The sequence below is a fragment of the Marmota marmota genome, unplaced genomic scaffold, assembly GCF_001458135.2.
Source record: "Marmota marmota marmota unplaced genomic scaffold, marMar, whole genome shotgun sequence".
NCBI lineage: Eukaryota > Metazoa > Chordata > Mammalia > Rodentia > Sciuridae > Marmota > Marmota marmota.
In genome coordinates this window covers 25,614,050-25,639,113 of record NW_026000229.1, presented here as the reverse complement: position 1 = coordinate 25,639,113, position 25,064 = coordinate 25,614,050, and the positions used below count along the sequence as shown (strand labels likewise).

The window sequence follows — 25,064 nt, the reverse complement described above, 5'->3', positions numbered from 1 at the left end:
AAAAAAAAAAAAAAAAAAAAAAAGTCCACCGACTCCAACTTTAAATCAAATTAAAGCAAGCTTGTAATTCTGACCAACGGGACTGTCTCTCCTGAAATCCGTGGGTTAGAGGACAGTCCTCCAGCTCTCGAGGAGCATGGTTTCATAGCACAAAAAGTTGCAAAGTGGGGTGTCTTGAGAACTTATAGATAACAGGATTTTGACAAGCACAATACAAAGGCAGATAGTAGGTTAATGATCTAAATGGTTCAACATTTCAAGTTAGGGAGTAAACTTAGATCCCAACACCAGAATTTATGAGGTGCTGCTAAGGTTTTAGAGAGGGTTGTTATCTGGTCAGGGAAAGCCAGGCATGGGTAAGTTCAAGTCACAGGCTGGCATTCCAAGCAAGTTTAGAAACTGCAGTAATTTATAGTAAAATAGAAATTAACTTTACATGACTTTGTGACGAGATGGCTCCCAATATTAAGATGGAATTAGGCTGGGTTCATCACTAGAAGATCTCTGTTATACAGGTGAAGTTTAGACTTAATCTTTTGGCTAATCTAGGAAACACTAAACATTGGGGGATTGTTGAGCAGGGTAGGAATTTAGAGGAACTATCTACACATTCCTGTGTCTGACCAACCTAAATGTAAGTCTGGCTCCATGGGTTGAATGATGACTGAGGTTTTGGATGTTCATTCAGTGAGAGCTCACTGATTACTTGAACACTTATTACTGTTATAATGGGGTAGTAGTGAATAAGCATAATCTCTATCAGAAGAAAACTTACAGTAGGAAGACCAAAACTGTAAACAACTGTGACAAATTCAAATGCTATAATCAGAGGATCAGAGAGGTTGAAATGTGTGTGTGTGTGTGTGTGTGTGTATTTTGACATGTTAGAAAATAGGGAAATGACAAAACCCAGTTTAAATTTTGTACTTTTTAAGATGTATTAGTTCTTAGATATCAAGTCTGCTATAACAAAAATACCACATACTAAGCATCTTAAACAACAGAAATTTATTTTCGCCCAGTTCTGAAGGCTAGAAGCCTAAGATCAAGGTATCCACAAGTCTGGTTTCTTCTGAGTCCTCTCTCTCTAGTTTGTAGATGGCCTGCCTTTTCACTATGTCGTCACATGATCTTTCCTCTGTGTATAAGGTGTGGCTGATGTCTTTGTATTCAAATTAAGGATGACAGATTGGATTAGAGTCCATCATAGAGGTGTCATTTTACCTTAATTGTCTTTCTCCAATTGGGTGTGGTGGTGCATGCCTATAATCCCAGCAGTTTGGGAAGCTGAGGCAGAAGAATAGTAAGTTCGAGGCCAGTCTTAGCAATTTAACGTGCCCTGAGCAACCTAGTGGGAGCCTGTCTCTTCAAATAAAAAAATAAAGATAGGGCTGGAAATGTGATTCAGTGGTTAAGTGCCCCTGGGTTCAATTCCCCATACCGAAAAAAAAAAAAAGAAAAAAAAAAAACTTTTCTCCAAATACTGTCACATTCTGAGGTACTGGGAATTAGAGAAGGGTTCAGGGTTCAACAGAAAAGGGTTTTGTTTTGTTTGTTTGTTTGTTTGTTTTTAGTTGTCGTGGACCTTAATTTTACTTGTTTATACGCAGTACTGAGAATCAAACCCAGTGCCTAAAACAGGCTAGGCAAGCAGTCTACTACTGAGCCACAACCCCAGCCCCTCAACAGAAAAATCTTGAGGAAACATATTTGAGCTCATGTGTACATTGATCATGCAACTGCTTTAAACCAGAAACATACTAATTACATATCTTCATTTGACATTATCATTGAAAAGTTAAGGTCCTTTGTGAATGGCAGGTTTGGGTCTGAACCTGTCAGTGAGGTTAGAGATAGGCTTAACTCTTAGAAAAGTTTAACCAGATTCTCTCACAGATAATTAGGAAAGATGTCTTGCAGGAGATAGCATCTTTATTAACTGTGATAAGACAGAGTTATGCTAAGGTAACAATTAAATCCAGAAATTCCATAGTTTTACACCACAAAGATTTAATTCTGTGTCATAAAACATCAAACCTTTTTTGAATGACCCTGTAAGATATCTTCACCACTCTGTGGCAAAAGAAATTTAGCCCAAGAGGTCCCCACAAGGAGAAACCATGAGGTAAGTCAAGCCCAGAAGGCTCACAAAATAATACGGGAAAACTAGGTCCACATTGTAAAGAACCTCAAAGAACAAGCCAAAAGGCTAGCCAGCATAAAATGTGCAGTCATGAAGACTGTTAAGCAAACTGTCAGCATAAACTCTATTACAATATTTTTTGCCATGAAATACGTTCAACTCATATCCTTGTACTTATTATTTAGGAAGACTCAAGTAATCTTCTACTTTTTAAGATAATAACTAAAAAAACATTTATTTGGATTATTCCTAGAGAGGACTTTCTTGGTATTAGATGATAACTGTCCCCTAATAGGATAAAATCTATAAAAGAATTATTCTAAAAGCTGAATCTTGGGTAAATACAAAAAATGAATGAAATGAGGTCATTAGGAATATAGTGTTTGAGAAAGTATGTCACATGCTATTCTTGGAACTGTAGAACCTGTAGCAGATGAAGGATCATATGAGAATTCAAAACTCTGACTGCATATATTTAGTAACATACTATTGTAGTTGTACATCAGACAAGTACAGCAGAAAATTCATTGTTGGAGGACCCAGGCAGCAGGTAATGGCAGGAGACATGGAAGTAATGTGAGAAAGGAGGAATGCTAACCAGGCCAAGGTCCTGAACAACTCATCTTTCTGAAGCTGCCAGGCTGAGCCCAATCCAGCCATGTTGGGATAGGAGGGAATAGACAGATTGATCCCATTAGAATCACACTTAAGAAACATTCACTGAAGCAAGAAGAAAAGACTTAAGTTCCATGTATGTGCCACTGAGAAAATGTGTGTTTTTTGGCACAATAAAAATTTCAATTAAGTAAAACATTTTTAATGTATAGGAATTCAACAATATCTAATCATTATCACAGATAAATAATGTAATAATGAAAAACACTTCCTTGGAAAGAAATTTGTGTTTTGCATTGAAATAGAGATTCTATTTTGTGAGAATGATTTTAAAAAATCATGTCAGTATTTTTTTAACTCTCACGGTGTCTTAAAATGCAAAATAGATTTTAAAAAGAAAAATAAATTAAATAAACAAATGAAAGGGTACATAAACATCATTTGGATTCTTTTTTCCAGTGTCAGCCTTTTTATCTATAATTTGTATCTATGTAAAAATTAGATAGAGATGAAAGATCGTGATTAATATAATTTGCTATTTTATAATAACTGCAGACCTTTGGAGCTTTTTCTTTTGTTTTAATTCCATAAGATGTCACTATTAGTCTCAAACACTCTACCCTCTTAGGATTGGAATACGCATATCAAAATACACAGAAAATGCATTCATTCTCTTCTTGGGATTTATACTGATTTAAACCATCTCCTAGAAATAAGACATATTAATGATGCCTGCAGATATTTTAGAAGATTTAGCCCTCAAAAATTGGGAGTTTCAGGGATGATTATTTCTTCTAAAGAGTTTATAAGACTGATTAAGATGCCAAACAAGATGCTGCAAATTTCATACAAGGGACATTCAGAAGCTGAGCTGACTCACCAAGTGGGTGACTACTCCTGTGATCATGTTGTTGCTCTTAACAAGTACGGGGAGTTTGATTTTAAAAGGTGATATTAAATAATGATACCATTAATATTACTTAAAACAACACATATTAACTGATTGTCCTACATATAAATATTTCTATTTTCCAGTTGGAGATATTATGGTGAACAAAGCACATGCATTCCTATTCCTGGTTTTCTGGAACCTTATACTAGTTTCAAAATTAATAATAACAATATATTAAGTCTGTAAAATGCTAATATTTTATATAGGGTGTCTCACTATATAAATCTAATGTATATAGGGTGTCTCACTTATTCTTCACAACAACCCTGAGAAATTGGTAATATTATCTTCCCTAAGTTTCAAATGATGGCACAGGCTCAAAATATTTAAATTATAGAAACAAAGCACCCACCTAAAAATGGTATGCATGCAATGCTTTTAACCACTATGCTGCATTCCCTCCTCATCCTGAAGTGATTAGAAATAAATTGGTGAGCTGGGGAAGTGAATCTCACTATTTTTACTTGTAAGGCCAAACCTGGGCATCTGTGGTGGAAGAATTGGGGTGCCCTATCATATTTTGGATGTGTTAAAATACAGAACATAAGGCATCCAAGTTACAGTTCTGCTGTTGGTGAATTGATGTGACAGTCTTCCTGTCCTCCTTTCATTGATCTAATACTGTACTGTTACATGCATAAAATGTGAATGAAAGATACGTTTTGATCCAGAATTCTTAACTCACTGATAAGAGCAATGCAATAGATGGAACTACTGGAGTGTTAACAAGATATTCAGCCCACTCCTACTAGTGTGGTGTTAGCTCAGAAAACCACAGAGCCTTTGGGTAATTGATGCCTATCCCACTCGATGCTATACCATTAGCTGCATGTCCGATCAGAACTGATTGAGGCTGGGAGATATTTTAGTCAGCCTTTCTGATCCTTTAAATGCAGCAGAATCATTGGCTTCTATTGCCACAATCCATTAGAATTTCATCTTTTTTTAAATATGGAGCTCTTGGAATAGTAATTTTTTTGTCTGCATCTGTAAAAGAACCCTCTACTTCTCATGATCATTTCTTCGTATAAACTGTATTTTATTATGGAACAAGATACAAACATACCCACTAGGCTGTGTGTGGTCTCTCTGCACTGTTCTCACTTCTATAGGCCAGTCCCCCAAAGGTAATCATAACCTAAACTCATATACAGGTCTTTCTTAGGACCCCTTCCATAGTTACCCCTGCCTTCCCATGTATTAGTTAGGACAATAGTTCTCAAACTAATATGGTCAAAATCACTTGAAGGTTTGTTTAAGACCCAGACTACAGGGGCTCAACTCCAAAATTGCTAACTGCAGATATGGGATGGGACCAGATGTTTCCAGGTGATGCTTATGGTGCTGCTGATCCCAGAGCTGCACTCAGAAAACCAATGAGTTAAGAGGCATTGCATATGTATTAGTATTAGGAGACAACTGTCTGGTAGTGATTTTATTTCATTAAATAAATTAAAATGAAATTGAAGTTGCCCTTAAAATATGCACTGCACATTTTGAATCAAGTATACTTTGCAAATTAGGAAAGAATACCCAGGAGCTATTACAGCATTATAATTGCCACTCTGCAGGCACATTGTCTTAAACTATATCCCATAAGACTATGCACTTTTCTTTACCTCCAGTCCATTCTGTCTTATTTCCATTGGCATTCTTAGGCTAGTGAATGTGAGATCCCAGGATTGTTTATTCCACACATAAATTCAAGGGACTAGGGTTTTTCTATGATGTAAAGCAAAGTGGTAGAATATGGGGGATTCACTGAGGATAATTGTAAACTGAGGTCTGGATTCTCCTTTTTTTTCTCCAGAAAAATTAATGAGCAAATAAACAAAAACGACCTGTTCAGCAAGTCACCCAGGGGATTTTTGAGTATCCCAAACTTTATCCTGAACAAGTTACAATGTCTGACTTGCAACAAGCTCCTAAAGTCAAGAATATGACCTATGTTTGTTCTTGCAATATAGTGAAATGATTCCTACAGTTTACACTGCCATTAAGAAATTATAACTTGAGAGTAATGTTCATATGTACAAAGGAATGAGAACTCCTTAAGAAAGCCCATAGTAATTCAGCATTATGTCTAAAGTAAAATTTGAAGATACGTGTTTAGAAGATATTTCAATCTGATCAACCATCTGTTTTCCCAAATATGTTGGTCTGCTGCTTGATAAGCTCTTATATTTCTCAAGACTAACTTTCTATTTAAATTGATGCATATTGTCACATTACCACATACTTCTAAAAAATATCAATTTTCTGTCTACATATTGTCCCAATTCCAGATTCTCATTGTGATTTTAAAAGCCTATAAACAAACTTATAGTCACATTTGGTGCATTGACGTTTATAGAGTAAACACTTTCTGTTAGCTTGACTTTGGAATATCTCTCATAGTTGATTTTGAATTAAAAACAAAAACAAAAATATCTTCAGGCATTATATATTATACAAAAAAGGAAATAAAAATGTTTTTATTTAGACTTTCTTCTAAAAAGAGATGACATGTTTCTACTGTTACTTTTGCTTCATCTTTTCTAAGAAAATCACATCCACATTTGGCTTATGACACTTTAAGCTACATGTTAAAGTGGTAGGATCCAAACTTATTGATACATATTTCCATAATTGCAATAAAATTTGATGAACTTAGTTTGTTCATTTTTCTGTTTTCCATAATTAATGGAAGCGGAGGGCATCCTTAGACTCAGAAATGGTTATAAATAATGTTGTAAAGGTGTCAGCTTTTTGTCACTGTGACCAAGATACCTGACAAAAACAAAGGAGGAACAGTTTATTTTGGCTCATGCTTTCTGAGGTTTCAGTCCATGCTTAGATGGCTCCATTTTTTTAGGTCTAAGGGTGAGTTTGACAAAATATCATGGTGGAAGGGCATGGCAGAGTAAGCTAAGAAGCAGAGAGAGAGAAGAGAGAGGTAGAGAAACAGAGAAAGGAAGAAAAGGGAAGTACAAAGGAGGCTATAACAGCAAATACCCTTCCCAGTCACAACCTCAGTGACTACTTTCTTCAACCAGGTCTACCACCTCTCAGTTTCCACCACCTCTACAGTTTCCACCAGCTCTCAGTCCATTCATCTGTCAGTGGTTTAATCCCCTGATGAGGTTACAGCCCTCATGATCAAATTACTCCCCCTAACTTCCACTTCTGAATATTGCTGCATCAGAGACCAAATTTTCAACACAAGAGCCTTTGGCAATGCTTCATATGCAAATTATAATAGTAAAAAGTGGTAAATGTATCAAGATATAGGATAGTATGACATAACAAAAGCTAACATTTGGAGTTTTAAAAAAATATTTATTTCTTTTAGTTGTACACAATGCCTTTGTTTTTATTTATTTATTTTTATGTAGTGCTGAGGATTGAACCCAGGGCCTCGCACGCACTGGGAAAGTTCTCTACCGCTGGCCACAACCCCAGCCCTAACATTTGGGTTTTAAGGAATGGTTTTTGATTCTCTCAGTATGATTCACTATCACTGAAATAGTCACTACTAAGTAATGTGTACATAAATCAGGTACTTAGAAACAACGGAGAATGTTGATAAAACGACCACTACAGATAAATTTGGCATGACAGGTATGGAAGGTGATACAGAGCATAATATTATCTATTTAAAAATGGGAAGGGGGACCATTAAAGACCACTACATAGTAAGTACACAGCATGTTGGAGGTTGCCATGAGATGGCCTATGTATATTCTGAGTAATAGAAAATAAAGCATTTTACAGTGGAGCAAATTATATTAAAATAGGATCAATTCATGTGGAATATTTCAAATGCACTCAGAACTATGACAAATTATCAAGTAAATATGATACTTTGATTGAAGTTTTTTTTTAAATAATGATTAGATTTAATCACTGTTGATGGCTCCCTTTCAGCTGAAAACACTTAAGTCTGACCTTGAATTAGCCTATATAGTACATGTAAAACTGCATACTTGCCGGAATAAATTTCACAGTGTTTTTCTTTCTTAGACTATCAATAAAGTTCTGGTCCAGTATGCGGCAATTGTGTCAAGTGATTTCAGTTCATATTGTGATAAAGAAAACGTGGTAAGTAAAACTGTTTTTACTTTCAAGTTATCTCTCATTGAGATTTACTTCTTCCAGTTTTGAGGAAGCAAGAGAAATTATTAATTTCTTTATTCATACAGGACAATAAGAAATGGGGATCCCGAGAAATTTTTTGAAAATATCTCTAGTAGTCTCAAATTGGTTTCAATACAGGGTTCACAAGAAGGTTGAAAAGTGTCTCAAAACCTTTGGGTTTTCCATGTTGATAAGAAACAAGATGAGCATATATCATTGAAAATTCACATACTCTATAAACAATGGGATCTGAGAATTAGGAAGTTAAAATTAGATAAGTATTGACAACAACTAGTTTCACTTTAACACCAATGCTAAAATAAGTATAATTTGTTCTTTATATTTTCAAGTAGATTGAGAAGAATGGTTAGTATATGGAATAAATTGGTTCTTACTGTGAATTATTAATGTATTTTTTGATGATTGAGGAAATACGTATAAAATTCAAACTATTATTCCAACTTTCTCAAAAAAATGTATAAAGAAAAGCAATATAAACTGATTATTTGGAATATAATCAAGGCTGTTTTATGATGAAAGGTGAAAGACTCCTTATTTACCATTTGTATTATTAGGAAAAATACGTTGACAGCACTAAACATGTTGACAAGAAAAATATGTTGACAGGAAAAATATGTTGACAGTAAGAGGTTTCAAACAAAAAGTATTGAAAAAAGTGGTTAAGAAATGAAGACAGGATTTTTAAGTTAAATTTTTAAGAGTTTTATCTTTTTTTTTAAGAGAAGAAAACAAGGAATTTTTCCCCCTCAAAAAAAAAAAAATCAGTCCTTGCTATTTAAAAGAGAATTCTAAGAAAGCTACTAGTCTGCTGAAACCCCATTGACCTCTTGCTGACAGCTCATTAAGTCAGTCCTGATGATTCTTAAGGGTTCCAGAAGTTGCCTCTTTCCCTTAAATTAATATGCTGCCTAGAAATTTTAACTCTCACATATCTCAGCAGTGATTTCTAATTGACACTGACTATGAATATTTTAAAGGTAAAATAGAGTATTATTTATTGGAAGCATATGTTTCTAATTAAAGGATAGAAGATAAACATATCTGAAGTTTATATTAAAATTTTAAACAATGCCTTATAATTTCAAAAAGATTCTGTTTGCATTAGGATAGCAAAATGAGGAGTCCAAAAGTGGTTGTGAAATACTAAAGTTAATTCCTTTTTTTCACAAAGGAAAATTCACTTTTAAAGACTCCTATAGACTTCCAAACTTGATGTTTTATAGCACTCTACATTATATTTTATAATAAAAACCATAAGATAAATATTATCAATTAGTATTTTTGTATTATTCTATGTAATTTTTCTGTTTCATGCTTTTAAAAAAATATTTATTTATTTGTTTTAGAATTGGTTGGACACAATACCTTTATTTTATTTACTTATTTTTATGTGGTGCTAAGGATTGAACCCAGGGCCTCACATGTGCTAGATGAGCACTCTACCTCTGAGCCACAATCCCAGTCATGCTTTTTAAAATAATTTTTTATAGTAAGAAAAAAGAAAAAGAAGCCTTTGCAAATATTCTAGCACAGGAACTTTCCTTCCTCAGTTGTTCTTCCCTACTTACTGATACCTTTACCAGCCTTATACATGATTGCTTAAATTCAAAGAATCATTTTAACATTTTGTGAGTACATTATAATTATGCATAATAATGGGATTCATTATGCCATCATTGTCCATGCACATAATTTGATCAATCTCCTTCCTGGTGCCTTCTCTTTCCCTCCCATTCTCCCTCCTCCTAGCCTCTTGCTCTACTCTAGTGATCTCCTTTCTGTTATTATTAGTATTATTTTAACTTCTAACTTTTATAAAAGAATATAAATTTGTTACTTGATTTACGCTTTCACTTGAGACAAAGGAAGTAAGTGCTTTTGTACATTTTCATGAATACATGTAACTATTACTATAAATTTATTTTAGTATTAACACCATTGAAATTTATTGTAAATTTCTCAGTATATATGTTGTGATATAGTAGTTTATCTGCAAATTGAGCTAGAAACATTTAAAGTTAGACATCATTTAAGATATGACCATACATTTGATTTGCTAGGGGTCAAAGTTAAAGACTACAGTGTCCATGTCAGAATAAGTAATGTTCTGCTGTGACATTTTAAATTGCAAATGGGTCAAAACACTTTTATCCTTTTGATCCCATATTCTAAAAGATATCAAAATTATCAAAATCATAATTGCTTTATTTTTGATAATTAAAAAAATATTTTAACTCAGAAATACTTCAGCAATGTAGAAATGGCCCTAGTTTAAACAAAACTAATTTTTGTATTCATCATATTTCAGGTTCCTAACTGTTTTAGATTAAGATCAAATGAAATGGACTATATTTTTAGGAAGAAAGCCAAAATGCACAAATAAAAAGATACTATTTGACTTCAAACATGGGTTATTTTAACTTACTAAAATCCTAAACAAGCAATACCCCTGATTTAGATTAATGTTCTTTTGTTTATTTGTTTGTTTACTATGATATGTTTAAACTAAAAGCCATTTCATGATTACATTTAAGGTAGATTTTTGTAATCTAGTTCTCATCAGTTATTTGATGAATTGATTTAAAATACTGATATAATAAAAGTGAACTTTGGGCATTTCAAGGCCACAAAAAGCTTACTAAAAGAGGAGAACTGCATATTTATTTTTATCTTCCTCTGGATAATTGCATCTCTTTTTCTGCATAGCAATCCATAGGGTCAGTAGCAATCCATGCCAAGAGAGCCCAACCACCCATTTTTATTTCGTTTTTAATAGCTCAGAAATGATCATGTTAAAAAGGCTTGGTGGTTAGTCTTCATTTATAAAGCTGGTACTGGGATCCTGTTATGTGTGCCAACAAAGATAGGCTTCAATGCTAATATTGAAAAATCACATGAGAGTCAGACCCACTGGGAGCAAGTGATAAAATCCTTCACCCTTGAGAAGGGTTCTCATTATAAAACATAGTCTTATTTTGACCTTGGATTTCTTCCTGGTACAATTACCAAATTCATGCCAAATCTTCCCCTTCTGCAATAAAAATTATCACAATGACCCTATTTCCTAGTGGAAGAAAATAGCACATTGGCTCAGTGTGTGGACATCAGGGCAAGATGCTGAATTCCCTGAAAATTCAGAAATAGGAGTAAACCTAGGTAAAGTAGTTCTGATCCTGGCAGGGGTCAGAATCATTTATGGAACATTCTGATTCAGCTAACTGGAATCTACGAGGGATAAATCTCAGTTATCTGTGCTAAAAACAATTAGTATTTAAGTGACTAGAATCAAAGGATCAGAATAGAAGTTTAAAATTGTTTTCATAAATCAGTGTCAAGATGTGGTCACTTTAAGAGTCAAGTACAAAGTTTTTCAAAGGTCAGGAATGTGGTTAAGGCAATAATAAAATCTTTCCACTGATGAGAGCTACTACCTCTCTGACATCCTGTGAGTCCTTTGCTTGACTCTCTGATTCATTATTGGCTCATTTCCCAGCAACTTGAACGATATATCCATTTTCCTTTCTTTGTTGTCTCCTCCACTGATGTACTTACTGGCTCTTTAGAATTGATATGCAGGAAATATTAAATGATTCTGTAACTATTCCAAATTTTACTTTTCCAATTATAAATTAATTTCTACTCTTCTAAGATCACATCTAGTCTTGTCACAAAGTTTCACATCTTTTTTTATTATTATATCTATGAAACTTTGGAAACAAAAACAATGTTTTTAAGGCATATATTATATTTAAAGTAATGTGCAATAGTCTGCAAGTAAGAAAAAATAGAAAAAAAAAGCAACTCAGCAAGTACAATGTGTTTAAAGTTAGCTGGTGAGAGGCAACTTAAATATAAAGTAATATAAAGCAAATGCCACATAAGTGATAAAAAGAAAGATAAAATCTAGGAAAGAAAGCTCTAACCCAAATGATAGATATGATTCATAGGCACAGAGGAAAATGCAAAGGGAAATATGGATCAGAAACAGGTAACAAGGGGACCTGAATATCATCAGCATGTGCACTTTATCAGTAGCAAGAGAAATTCATTAAAGGTGATCTTACTTTTCTAAAAATTTTCTTGGATTTAAAATTTTGAGGGTTGGTGTTGTAGCTCAGTGATTCGGCAAATAGAGCACTCGCCTAGCATGTGTGAGGCACTGGGTTCAATTCTGGGTTTAATATGTATATATTAAAATTTTCAGATGGTGCTTTGTCTTTAAACAGTGAAATTTCAGAATTTAAACTAATCTGTTTTTCCCAAAGTAAAAATTCAAAAATAATGTGGCTAATTTCTAAGCATGAAATGCCACTATATTCAGGATAAAAAATCCTAGGAGCAAGTCTCCAATGGTCTATTGTGTAGTATGTTATTAAATTTCATTTCCCAAAATGATCATTATATTGTTTCCTTTTCGATCCTTAGCTGTTCGCCATATTTTGAAGTAGCTGAGTGATTGTATTTGCCAAATATAATAGGACAGCAATGAAAGCTGTATACTGCCACATTTAAGGTAAATTCATTCAATATATATATTTATATGATATTCAAAATACTCTTCTATTTTCCTTGTTTAAAGCCCTGTATCTTGATGAACAATATTCAACAATTACGAGTCCAGCTGGAAAAAATGTTTGAATCTATGGGAGGGAAAGAGGTAAGTGTGTTTTTATTCCTGCACTTGTTGAATACCTACTTAGAGATCATTAGCAGAATATCTCGTTAATCAAATTTTTACATGGCTTGTCAAAGAACGTAAAGTGATGATAATCTAAAATCCCATTATCAATCAAGGAAATTTTTACCTACAATAGAGTACTTTAGTAAAGAGAAGTGTGAATGGAAGGAGGGAGAAAGCCTTTTGTCTTGTGTATATAGAGTCATATATACACAAATATATGCACATATGCTAATGATCTGTAAAGCACCACAAATAATAGATTTTTTATTGTATTGTACAATGTCAGTTTAATATTGATGTTTGTTATGAAATACACATTGTGGCATGAATGGTTTTGGATATATCAGTGGTTTATTTTTCACATCAAAAAAGCTATGTCAAAATGTGTTGTGTGTTGTGTCTGTAATGTGTCATGTCTCTGTCCAACATCTTTGGCTTCCAATTCCATGAACAGAAGAAGGAAGGAGAGAGATTCTTTTATGAGGTTTGTGATAGTATGCATCTGATCCTTTGCCTGGCTGTTTCTCTGATACTACACCAAAAGGCCAATGCACTGCCTACTTAACTCTCATTTGCTTGTTTGGATCAGGCAGAGTGAAACATTAGCTGTGCACTTGCCTCTTCCTGCCTGGCAGTCCTCCTCGCGCCTCCCCCACCCCCCACCAGCAGGCCCCCCAAACATTTGACTGTGTGAGGATTGAGAAATGGAGAAAGTGCTGAGGGCGAGAGTCTTGAAGCAGGGTTTCTTACTCAATCACTGTATCCTCCCCATAATGAAACAATCCTGAGAACAATCCCAAGAACAGCTCATTTTGAGTGTGTGGATATTTCTGTTCAAAGTTAGTATACATTATCCTAACTGTGGTAAAATGTAGACATATGTAAAACTAGGTTGAAGTTCAAAGCACGTATCTCTTTTATTTCTAAATCTGTGATGCTGGAAATGCTTTTTTATGATGGTGCTTCTTCATGTACGAAGTTGCTTTTAACCCTGAGAGGATATTTATACACGCCTCTCACTCAACTATTTCTGTTTCATTTTCAGTCTCTTAAAAAAAATGAAGTTGCTACTTAACATCCTACAAATGAGAAGCACCAGAATATGTGTGTGATGGTGCAAAACTTTTTAACATGAACTTTTATGAGCTGTGTTTCCCTTGCAGTCTCAGTGTAATTTGCACAAAATAAGGCTTAATTCCCCAAAGTGTGTTAATGACTGTTGCAAGGTTGGAGGGCATCAATCTCATTTCAAACTTCATGTGCTAAACTGGTTGAGCACAAGCACTCAAGGATCATAACTTAAGATCCCCTTCTTAATTTTAGTGATGCTTTTATATTCAGACTTCTAAGTCCATTTACAATTTTGAAAAGTAGTAAATAAATTACTGATTTCTTATGGGAAATCCCATCTCCTTTCAGTGAATTGTAAAGACCAGGAATCATTTAAGAATGAGCTTATGTTTAAAATGTCATATTTCCAGAAATTTCTCTTCATGTTATTACTATTTCCTTTTTATTCGATATGTGCTCTCCAATATGACTAATATATTGCTGAGCCGAATATTAACCAGAAAAATCAGAAAAGACGGACGGAACACGTTAATCAAACCTGTACTTAGAAGAAACTGTATGGGCTAAGCCACCTGCTAAGTAAACAAGTTGTTAGGTGGCTCAGTTGTCAGTCAAAAATGGATTCTTATTTCAGATAAGAATCAGTTTGAAATGTCCAAGTTTCACACTATAAATTTAATTTTGAGAACTCTTTACTGGAAAAAATAAGAAAGACAGAAATGCTGAGTGTGGTGAGTTCTCTTTTTATAGCCATGCAATATCTATTTGTTAAACTCCTCATACATAATTTAAAAGGAATTTTTAATTTAATAAATGAAATGAATGTCTAGCATCTAACTATATAACCTGTTGGATGGATAACATTGACCTTATTATCCTTCATCTCCTACATTTAAATATCTTTCTTCCCTTTCCTCACTATATATGTATTCTCCTCTATGTTTTCTCTCTCTATCTCTGTCTCTCCATGCATAGTTCTTTTTCAACTTTTGTCTTTTTTTGCTAAGAAAAAAATTTAAGCAGGACCCGTCTACATTGGCATAGGAATTGTAAAGCATCAGGAGAAAACAAGACCTGAATCCAAGTCTGAGTGTGACATACAACCTTCCAGGCAGAAATAAACTAAATTAATACAGAAATATGTTAGGGTCATTTGTTGTTAACCTTCCACTAGACACAAGAACCTCAAAGTAAAAGGCAGATTCATTACAACACCCTTACCTGCATATGCCGGTATCTAAATGGGTTTCTTAATATGAGGATTTTATAAAGATGACAAGGATTTTATCAAGAATGACAGGATTCACCCTTCAATATGAAAAGTGTATATAGCTTTTATACTTATATACCCTTTAAAGGTTATATTATGAGAACTAATGCTAATTCCCAGATATTTCCTCACAGTGAAACTGATTATAAACCCAAAGGCAAACTTTCTACCACTGATCTTACTCTTTAGGAGTTTATTAAATTTTGTCCCCTTCCATCTGTGCTGTAATGTGCAGTTCTTGCTACACAAATCTAATGAGTAAATATATGTTATTGCATTTGCTCCACATATTTTTAATGCCATGTGTTTCTTAGTTGGCTTCTAACAACACTGTTGCTTGCCTCTTATACTTTGCAAAGTTCTGGCCCCTTGCAGGCATGGCTGCATGATGCTGCAGCTCTCTGCTGCTTTAACCTGATCATTGTGTGAGGGCAGTTGCTCTTTGTTTTTTAGGATTAACCTTCTTTTCTCTCTGGAAACAGGATTATTTTAAACCCTTTTGTGGTGGAAAAATCCACTCTGTGTGGAGTCCAGGATGGAAACATTGTTGAACAACATTGGGATTATGTTGTTCAAGATGGCTCCAAATAGTAATCACTTAAGCTGTTTTCATTAGGAAGTACACACATGATGTCCCATGGGCCATGTCAACAGAGTTCTTTTCCAGTACCCTGTTTAATAAGAAAATCAAAAATGAAAAGCAAACCACGAAATTTCTTCTCCTAGAAAGTGACTTTCCAAAAGCTTCTCTGTGTATAAGAGTATGTTTTACAATCACAACTTGATTTCTCTAAGTAATACAGAATAAGTTTTGTGAATTACACAGAAAAAGTAACTTTAGAAATGAGGACCAGGTTATTTTCATAAAGCACATCAAGTGATATTTTTATGTTCATACAGTTTAGGAATCACTATACTAAAATAAAAGAGCCAGCCCAAGTTATGAACTGACTTCAGAAATCAGAGAGGTTAATCATTTATACCCCTATCCCCAACTGTGTTACCTATCACATTGTCACACTAGAACAGAAAAATCATTATCAAAATGCCATGTGATAATTGTTGTTCACTGGTGAATGTTTATTTTATTATCTTTAACAGCTCAAATAGCTCAAAAGTAAAACTTTTTTTGTGTTTTTATTATTTTAATAGCTTAATTACTTCATGAATATAATTCAGCATATATCAGTTACAAATACTTAGTCTGCATTTATTTGGTTACAGAAACATATGGTTATAGTACATGATAATGACTTATCAATGTTTCCTTCATCTACAATCTAATTTGTATAATATATGAAAAAGAAAATTAAATAATTAAAAATTTAATTTTTCTTCAGGAATTAATAAGTATGGTTATAGAACTCTGTAAAACATAGTAATTTAGAAGAATTGTGATTATATGTAAGTGAAAGGTGAATTACTTCTTTGCAATATTGTATTGATACAGTCCTTTCAAACAGAAGAATCTGTAGTTTTCTATAGGCCTGATAATGCTTGACAGTCCTTCAAATTCTAGAAGTTAGCCATAATTAAGATGTTTAGGAAGATATGGGGTTGGTTTGTTCAGCTAAATTCTCTCATTCTTCTAACCACAAAGAAGACAAGTTGGCACAATGGTAATGCTATCTTTATTGATATGTCTCAAAGATCATGCAACATTCTCATCTCATGGTGGTAAATATCCTAAAAGGGTGACTTCTACATATATCCAAGCTGAATAGGACCAAGAAATCTGTGACAAAACCCCACAATCCTAAAATGTGTATTTTTGAGGGACGGGGGATAGGCTACCAGATATTGAACCCAGAGGTGCTTACACTGAGCCACATCCCAGCCTTTTTTATTTAATTATTTATGTATAATCTTGAGACAGGGTCTTGCTAAGTTGCTAAGGGCCTCAATAAGTTACTAAGGCTGACTTTGAACTTGCAATTCTCCTGCCTCAGCCTCCTGAGCTTCTGGGATTATAGGCATGCACCACTGTGCCCAGACTAAAATGTGTGTATTTTGAGGAACAACTGAGATATTCTTTTGATTCAGAGATGCATATCTATATCATATTTAATTTTATTGGTGAATTTAAAGTGCCAATTAGAAATTGCATTTGCCTGCCCAAAAGTGTATTTGTGTATGTAGCTCAATGAAATTCATTGAAGAACCTATTAGTAAAATGGACTTGGTCATTAGCTAAGCAACCCCAGACCAAAGAGGAAAGAAACTAACCTCTGTCATTTTCTACCTGGCACTACCCTCTCATTATATGTGCAAGAGGATTAAAGACCACTGCTTTAAAGGAAATAATCCTCCATGTCAACAGTTACTGAATTTTAACATGCATAAAAATTACATAGTAAGCTTATACATTGCAAACTCTACTCTCAGGGTATTTGCTTCAGTAGGTCAAGAGTGGAGCCCCATTATTTTTATTTATAACAAATTTCTAGAGTTACTGATGCTACTAGGATAGGGACTACATTTTGAGAATCACTGCTCTATGATTTTAAAACAGGGAAAATATAATTAGAAAAGAGCACAGAATACCTTTTTCTTATTTGTGCTCCACTTTTACCAGCCTACTTTCTGGTAGGACTTATTAATGTTCCCTTCATCTACAATCTAATTTGTACAATATATTGAATCTTGATTTGATGTGTTTGAATTGTCATTGGCACAGCAAATGATATTGCATGCAAATATTTGTATCAAGGAATGTAATAACTCCAAAATATAGGTGACCAAGAAGCAATCATATAGAAAAGTCCAGCACTTCCCAAAAACATTCTACATTTTGTACATAAACTTATAAAAAGTGATTTGATAGATTTAAATTTAATATTCAGGTTTCTGATTTAACTCAACTTCTCCCCTCAATATACATAGAAATATAATTTAGTAGTAAACAAATTAATGAGGGTCAATTGGCTGTTTTATCTTTTTCAGCAATTACCAAATAAATTATACAGTATATACTGGAAATAATTAAATAACAAAATAGTCAATTTCAACTCATTCCATTATTTTACTTTCAGTTCTAAAATTGTTTCTTCAAGAATTTAAAAACTTTGTAAATGGCAATATTTAAGTATCCATTGTTACCTACTTGTATTCATTGCATCTGCTGTGTCAGGAATTGGAGTAGGAAATACCATTAAAAAAGATGTCTTTGGCCTCAAAGAGTTACAAGGAGTAAGATCTTGTAAACAGAGTAGAGATACCTTTCAGCTTTTAATGAAAGAGATACCCAGAATCCCAATGCTCCATGTCTGTCTGGACCATTCTAAACATTTCTTCCCCTGCAGGCTGAATGCTTTATGGAAAATAGAGGCCAGAACAGGTGGAACATGAAAACAGAATTTATACCTTCATTTGTCATTCAACAAATATTTATTTGCTGAGCACATATTACATGCTGTAAATTTTACTAGGCACTAAAAATACAATAATTACTAAGATGCACTACCCCATTCCACCCTCCAAAAAAAAAACCTTGGACTTTGTTAGGAGAATTCAAGGGATTAAAAAGATAAGATTCACGGGAGAGAAATAACAATCTTTTTAAACTTAAAAATATTCTTTAAATGAAAGTTGTAATTATTATATCTTGATCTGCAATAGTCCAAATAAACTCCAATCTCTGGATTCTCATTGTATAAATAAAGCTCAAAAGTAAGGTTTTTAAAAATTATTTATTTTTAGATGTAAATATCACAACACAATGCCTTTACTTTTATGTGGTGCTGAGAATTGAACCCGGGTCCTGCTCGTGCTAGGCGAGCGCTCTACCCCTGAGCCACAATCCCAGCCCCAAAAGTAAGATTTTTATTTGAATTTATTTTAATTCAGTAAAAGCAACCAGTTTTATAGTACCAGATAACAAAGATGACTGAATGATTAAAGTGCTAGCCCTTTATTTTCAGCATGTAGATATTGCTTGATTCTCTCCCTAACCATCTCTGCAATTAGCGTTAACAAATTGGATTTAATAGAAAATTAAAAGAATAAGGAGGGCTAGAAGGGCAATTTGTATTGAAGTGATTTAATAAATATTATTAAGAATCCAGCACTACGACCACATAAAGTCTGGCTAACAGATGAGCTTGTGAAATTAAAGAAGAAACTATCAAGGTGGTTTTGAGAGGTTTCTGGGCTGGCAATCCATGTCAAAATGAAATACAGGTCCCAGCAGGTGCTCCTTGTTAACTTTGTTCCCGAGAGCATTAGAGAGATCAGAGGGTCACTCATATACTGCCAAATCTCCTTTTAGAATAACCTCTCTCTGAACCTAGAGAAAACTTAAGAACAGATACATGACACAGCCAGGAGGGAAAGAAATAGTTTCACTAAAACTGCCATCCTCTATAATAAGGCCATGTCATTATTTTGTTGTGATCACTCTGACTTGCTCACACCTGTCATAACAAACCATAATTCAATGTAGTCACTAAAAAACTTCCTTTTCCACTTTTCTTGCTTTTTGGTCTTTATTATTCTCATTTTTTTTTTGATTGACACCTAATGTACATATTTATGTGGTACTACGTGATGTTTCAATTCATGTATGCATTGTAATGATCAACTCAGGATAATTAGTATACTTATCAAGTTTATCATTTCTTTATAATGCAGTCAAAAGTCTCTCTTGTAGCTATTTTGAGATGCACAATGCACTATTGTCATATACACCCCACTGTGCTGTAGAACCAGAACTTAGGCCTCTTAAAAGTAACATGGTAGCCCTTAACCAGCCTGTCCCCTTTCCTTCTTCCTGATACTCGAAACCTAACCTCTTAAACCCAGACCATCCTCCCTCATCTGTTACTTGACAGATTGACAGAGCAGTCCTCAGAGTCCTCAAGCATTTCTCTTGATTTTGTTGTTGTTGTGTAGTAGGGATTAAACCCAGGACACTTTACCACTGCATCCCCAGCCATTTTTTGTTTGTTGTCTTTTAATCTTGAGACAGGGTCTCACTAAGTTGCTTAGGGCCTCGCCAAATTGCTGAAGCTAGCCTTGAACTTGCAGTCCTCCTGTCTTATCCCTCCAGACTCTGGGATTACAAGTGTGCACCACCATGTCTGGCTTGGCTTCCTCAGGCATCTCTTGCACATGTCTCACTAAGGATGCTCTGTTCCTATCACTTGAGGTCAATGGGTACTGAATTCAGTTAGTTGAATGTGTATTCATAGTGGTGAACTGTGGTTCACTATGAATGAGGTCATGTGAACAGCCAAAAGGAAAAGAGAGTGGGGCAGGGTAAAAAGGCAGTATTAAGAGAATAATGTTCTGAACATAGATTGTCTCATTTCTTATATTCTCAACATATTCCTACTTTGTACAGTTGTACAGTTAGGCAGCTCATAGATGAAGTTAATATGCTCCAGATTTCTTTACAAGTTATTTCTCCTCTTGTTTTCTCTGACTTGGTTAATAGAATACAGGTGCTTAAGGCAGAAATGTGAAAGTCATCTTTGACTTCCATCTTCTTCCTCCATATTTTTTGGGGTGTCAAACATGATTTATGATATATCTTTTAAGTGTTTTCTCCATTTGTCCTGTCCTTTTCACTTCTTGATTCAGAATTTTTCTTACCTAGTCTATTAACAATTGTCTTTTTTTAATGAATATCTTCAGAAGGGAGTTGCTTCAGAGAAAATGACTTCTAAAAGTGCTACACTTTAATCTCAATGTTGGTCCAAAACCATGACACATTATATAGGTGCTGAAAAAACAAGGTGCACTATATTCTAAAATTCTGTAGTTAGAAGGACAAGAACCTTGTTAGCAATCCATAAAGTTGAGGGATGGTGTGCGGTGTAATCTAGAAGGGAAGAAAATGTCTAAGAGAAAAGAATGACATGTCACTCATGAGACTTGGAGATGTGATTTAAGGTAAAACAATACAGAGAAACAGAAATCCAAACTTTGCTACATCTTCACTAACTCAAAACTACACTGAATGAATTTCAAAAGATAAGGCATTCTTTTTTTCCCCCTTTAGTTGTCTAGGCTAAAGAAACTAACATATCTCAAAGGCATTTAGTTGATTTGAAGCACAATGACAGTGGGATTCACTGCATACTCTTTAATTAGGATGGGAGACAGTTACTGATGTTCTTCAAATTTTTGAAACCAAGTAAGAAACACCAATTTATACACTACAACTGATACTTCTAACATAACATTCTTGCACATCTAAATGGAATAAGGAAATATGGCATAGTCTATCTCTGAAAATGGTCATCCATATTCTTGAAGAGAATCTCTCTAAGGAGGAATTTTTAAAAAGAAGCAAAAAAGCAGAGTAGCATTGTTAGAGCTAGGGCACATTTGTCTGCAATAGAGAGGACAATGTGTTTTATTTCTGACAACACAGTGGATTATCCAAGTGAGCAACATAGCTCTACAAAGTGATTTAGGGAATTCAGGGACTTTACTCTGATGCTAGGTTCAGTAAGGAATTTTTCAGTGTTTCTCAAATTATATATTTTAAGTTTGACAGGCCTTATAAGGTGAATAGATTCTGGTAAGTGGAAAGGTTGGAGAAAATTGAACTCTTCAAAATAAAAGAAAGAGCAAGAACCCAGAGAAGATTTTGAGAAATGTCTTGCAACACTTCCCAGATTGAAAGCCAGCTTGAGGGTTTGGCAAGTGCTAAAATCAGATTTGGATTTATTAAACAACTCTAGGTACAACATTTAGAAGTTGGAAGGGGAAAACAAGAAACAAGAGCACAACTTACTCAGAGATGATTGTACTATACTAGACCAGAAAAAGTCTGAATCAGGAAGTGAAAAGAACAGGAAAAAATGGAGAAAACATTTTAGAGATATTCTTCAGTCATATTTAATATCCAAGTAAATATGGAAGGAAGAACATAGAAGTCGAAGGTGCCTTTAATAATCATGTCATTAACCAAATCAGCAAAAACAAGAGGAGAAATACTAAAAGATGGCCACCTAATAAGTTCCATTTTTTATATACTGCTGTGACTGAGATTTGTGTGCACTATCAAAGTGGAAAAATCTTAGGCACTCAAGAATGTAGAACTAATGTTCAGGCATTATATTAAGACTATGAATAATAAATCTGGGAGTCATAAGCATGCAGGTAGTTGAAGCCATAGTCATGAATGTGATTGCTCAAAGAGAGAATGTAGATTCAAAAGAAGACTAGAAAGGAAAAATAATATGTCAGGGGTACACAGAGGACTTAAGGCAACAAAAGACACAAATCTTCAGAGAAGCAAGAAAATAAGAACTTGAGAAATTGAGTAAAGTACAGTGTGACTTAAGTCTGAGTAGGATAAATAAGGCCACTGCATTCAGCAATTAAGAGATCATTGGTGATCTATATGTGACGATATCAGTAGTGTATTCACAGCAGAAGCCACATCATAGAGGATTAATGAATATTTCAGAGAGAAGGATGTGGAGTCAACACATTTTGTGCTAAATGTCCTAAGCAGTTTGAAGGTCAAGATATTAGCTACATGTCAATGAGGGGGAAGTTCCAAATAAGTTGAGTATTCTGTCATTAGTTGTTCAATGTTTTTTATTTTAACATAAATGTTTTTGGAGCAAATTTTATGATGAGGCATCAATAAAAGAAACAATAGAGGGACTGAAGATGAAGAGAAAGGGATAATGGATAGAACAAAACCTGGAAGGAACCATGAGCTCAAATTAAACATTTTTTTTTAGAAATAAGGCTTTCTTTTTCATAGAAATAGGGATGAAATTTGCATTTATTAAAGTATTTAATTTAAAAATGTTAAAATATCTAATACAAAAATATTAAGGAATTTATGCAAAAGTATTAAAGTATTTAATGCAAAAAAATTAAAGAATTTAATTTAAAAATATTAAAAAGGATGAATCCTTTTTAATGTATAAACATCAGACCCATTTTCTAGGGAAATGAGGGCCAGGCAGTAACCTTCTTTCCTGATCTGTACTTCTTTAGATGAGCAGATAATAGCATCCTAATACTGATAAGCTGAACACAAGACCAGGCAGCCTAGTAACTTCAAGAAAAGAAAGGAAATGAGATAGTAGTAAAAACTATGGAAAAGAAAGAAAACTCACACTAAAGATCTTTTAACTTCTTCCATGTAAAGTCTGTTTTATAAGAATTTGTATTGCTGTATCTGAAGAGTCTCAGTGCCACTTTGCAGCCCACTGCCAATAACCCTCGCAAGATCTTGATGGTCAATTTAGCAATTGCTGTTTAAAGAAAGTGAAAGAAGGTATATTTTCTTTAGATCCATAAGGAAACAATCTGTGCTGGAAAAGAAAACCCACACATACACAACACATACAGAGTTGGTTTGGTAATCATGTTTCCTCAACTAAACAAATTTCAGGGCATAATCTAACATGGTTTGGCAATAATAACACAAATATTTGAAATCAACGCTAACTTGGTAAATACAGGATATGGTGCTGCAAGGAAATAAATGATTTCAAAGGCAATGAGATTCTGTTAATAGTTGATGCCAGATTATCTGTCCCAGGAGAAGCAGCCTCTGGAGAACAGAGCTGCTCCTGTCTGCTCTCAACTCCTTCCTCAAACATTTGGTAAATTCCTCAGCATGAAGGACATTGGGACAGACACCCATACTAGAAAAGTAAGGTAAAATTCTATAGAAGAGATAGGCTTATAAGAAAATAGTTATGAGAGCACTCTATGCACATTAATAGGGGGAAAAAAGGACAGTTAATGTAGAAGCTAAAGCTTCTATTGACAGGGAGGAATGTTGGAGGGAAGATTTGCAAAACAAAGTGCCAAGTAATTTGCATTTTAAAGGAAAAGTGAGGCTTAAGAAAAAGAACTTAATAGACAACTTGCTTATTGCTCTCTTTCCTAGACAAGTTATTTATATTCGAAAGCATAAAGTGGTGTAAAATATCTCAAATGTGTAAAAGCTCAGTGACTACCTATATATGACTATGGTTTATTTTGCTCATGAGAACTATACTTTACTGGCCTAGATTTTAGAATTCCCAAACCTTTCCTAAAGTGGGAATGAAACCTTAAATTATAAGTTAGAATTTTATCCAGTACATTTAAATCGTCATTGACTGTATTCCCCCTTTACATGGAAACGTTGTTTATTTAGCCAGCTAATTAAGTTGTTGAGGTACACATGCTAATTCTGTCTGTGCTATAGAATAAATGATTAATAATGATTTTCAAATGCTTAAAATTTTTTTCTGTTCTTTTTTATTTTTAATAATAACTTTAAGTAATAAAACAATAACCCAAGTTTATTTTTATTATTATCACATAAATTGGCTATGTTTCAAAAATTGCTGAAAAATATTATGTAGCTTTTTACTCTTTTAAAGTAGCTAATAATTTTTAAAATATGCCACTTGTAATTTAGGCAAAAAAAAAAATCTTAAATCCCAGTCTATTATTTCTTAAAACTTTAGAAGGTTTGTAGAAGTAATTTGGGCACATATAGAAATGCAGAAAGACTCAAGTATTGGTAATTTTGTTGCCTAACAAGATTACCTTATAATTAGATAAATATGATAAACATGCCATTTTTCTCATTGTTGCAAAAGACATGTAATTTTCAAGAGTCATACAATTGGCCTTAGAATTGCCGTGCTTATCTTAGTGGTATTATTTGGATCAGAAACTGAAACTAAAATTTTCCCTTTTGGCTTGTTTTTCATTTGACCTGGTTATATGACCAAAGCATTCCTTTTGAACCTACTTAGAAACGCATTAAAACAAAGCATTAAAACTGTCATCAAATGTTCAAATTACTGTCATCTTACAATTTCAGATTTTGAAATAATAACCAGTTATTTGAGAATAACTGTATAGTCACCAAATACCTAAGATAGATTCAATAGTTTTATGGGAAAATAACAATTTCATTCAAGTCACCTACATAACCTTGTTTGTATAATTTCAAAGTTATTATACTAACAGGTAGACAAACCACCTTAGTGTGTACATAAAACTAATATGAAAACTAAATACACATTTTTAATTTTAATTAGGTATATATGACAGCAGAATGATTTTGATTTATTGTATACAATTGCAGCACAACTTTATATTTATCTGGTTGAACATGATGTAGTGTCGCACCATATGTGCATTCACACATGTACCTAGGGTAATCATGTCCATCTCATTCCACCATCTTTCCTATCCCCATATCCCCTCTCCACCC

The 25,064-nt window shown here is 33.9% G+C and overlaps 1 protein-coding gene across 5 annotated transcripts in view; it reads left to right on the top strand.

The window, feature by feature from the left end:
* Unc13c (unc-13 homolog C) overlaps positions 1–25,064 on the top strand; it is a 583,769-nt gene that overhangs the window by 465,703 nt on the left and 93,002 nt on the right. For all 5 annotated transcript variants that reach the window (XM_048793668.1, XM_015480644.2, XM_048793667.1 and 2 more), the window contains 2 exons: positions 7,713–7,790; positions 12,427–12,504. In XM_048793668.1, coding sequence (XP_048649625.1) covers positions 7,713–7,790; positions 12,427–12,504 — 156 coding nt within the window. The remainder of the gene's footprint in view (positions 1–7,712; positions 7,791–12,426; positions 12,505–25,064) is intronic.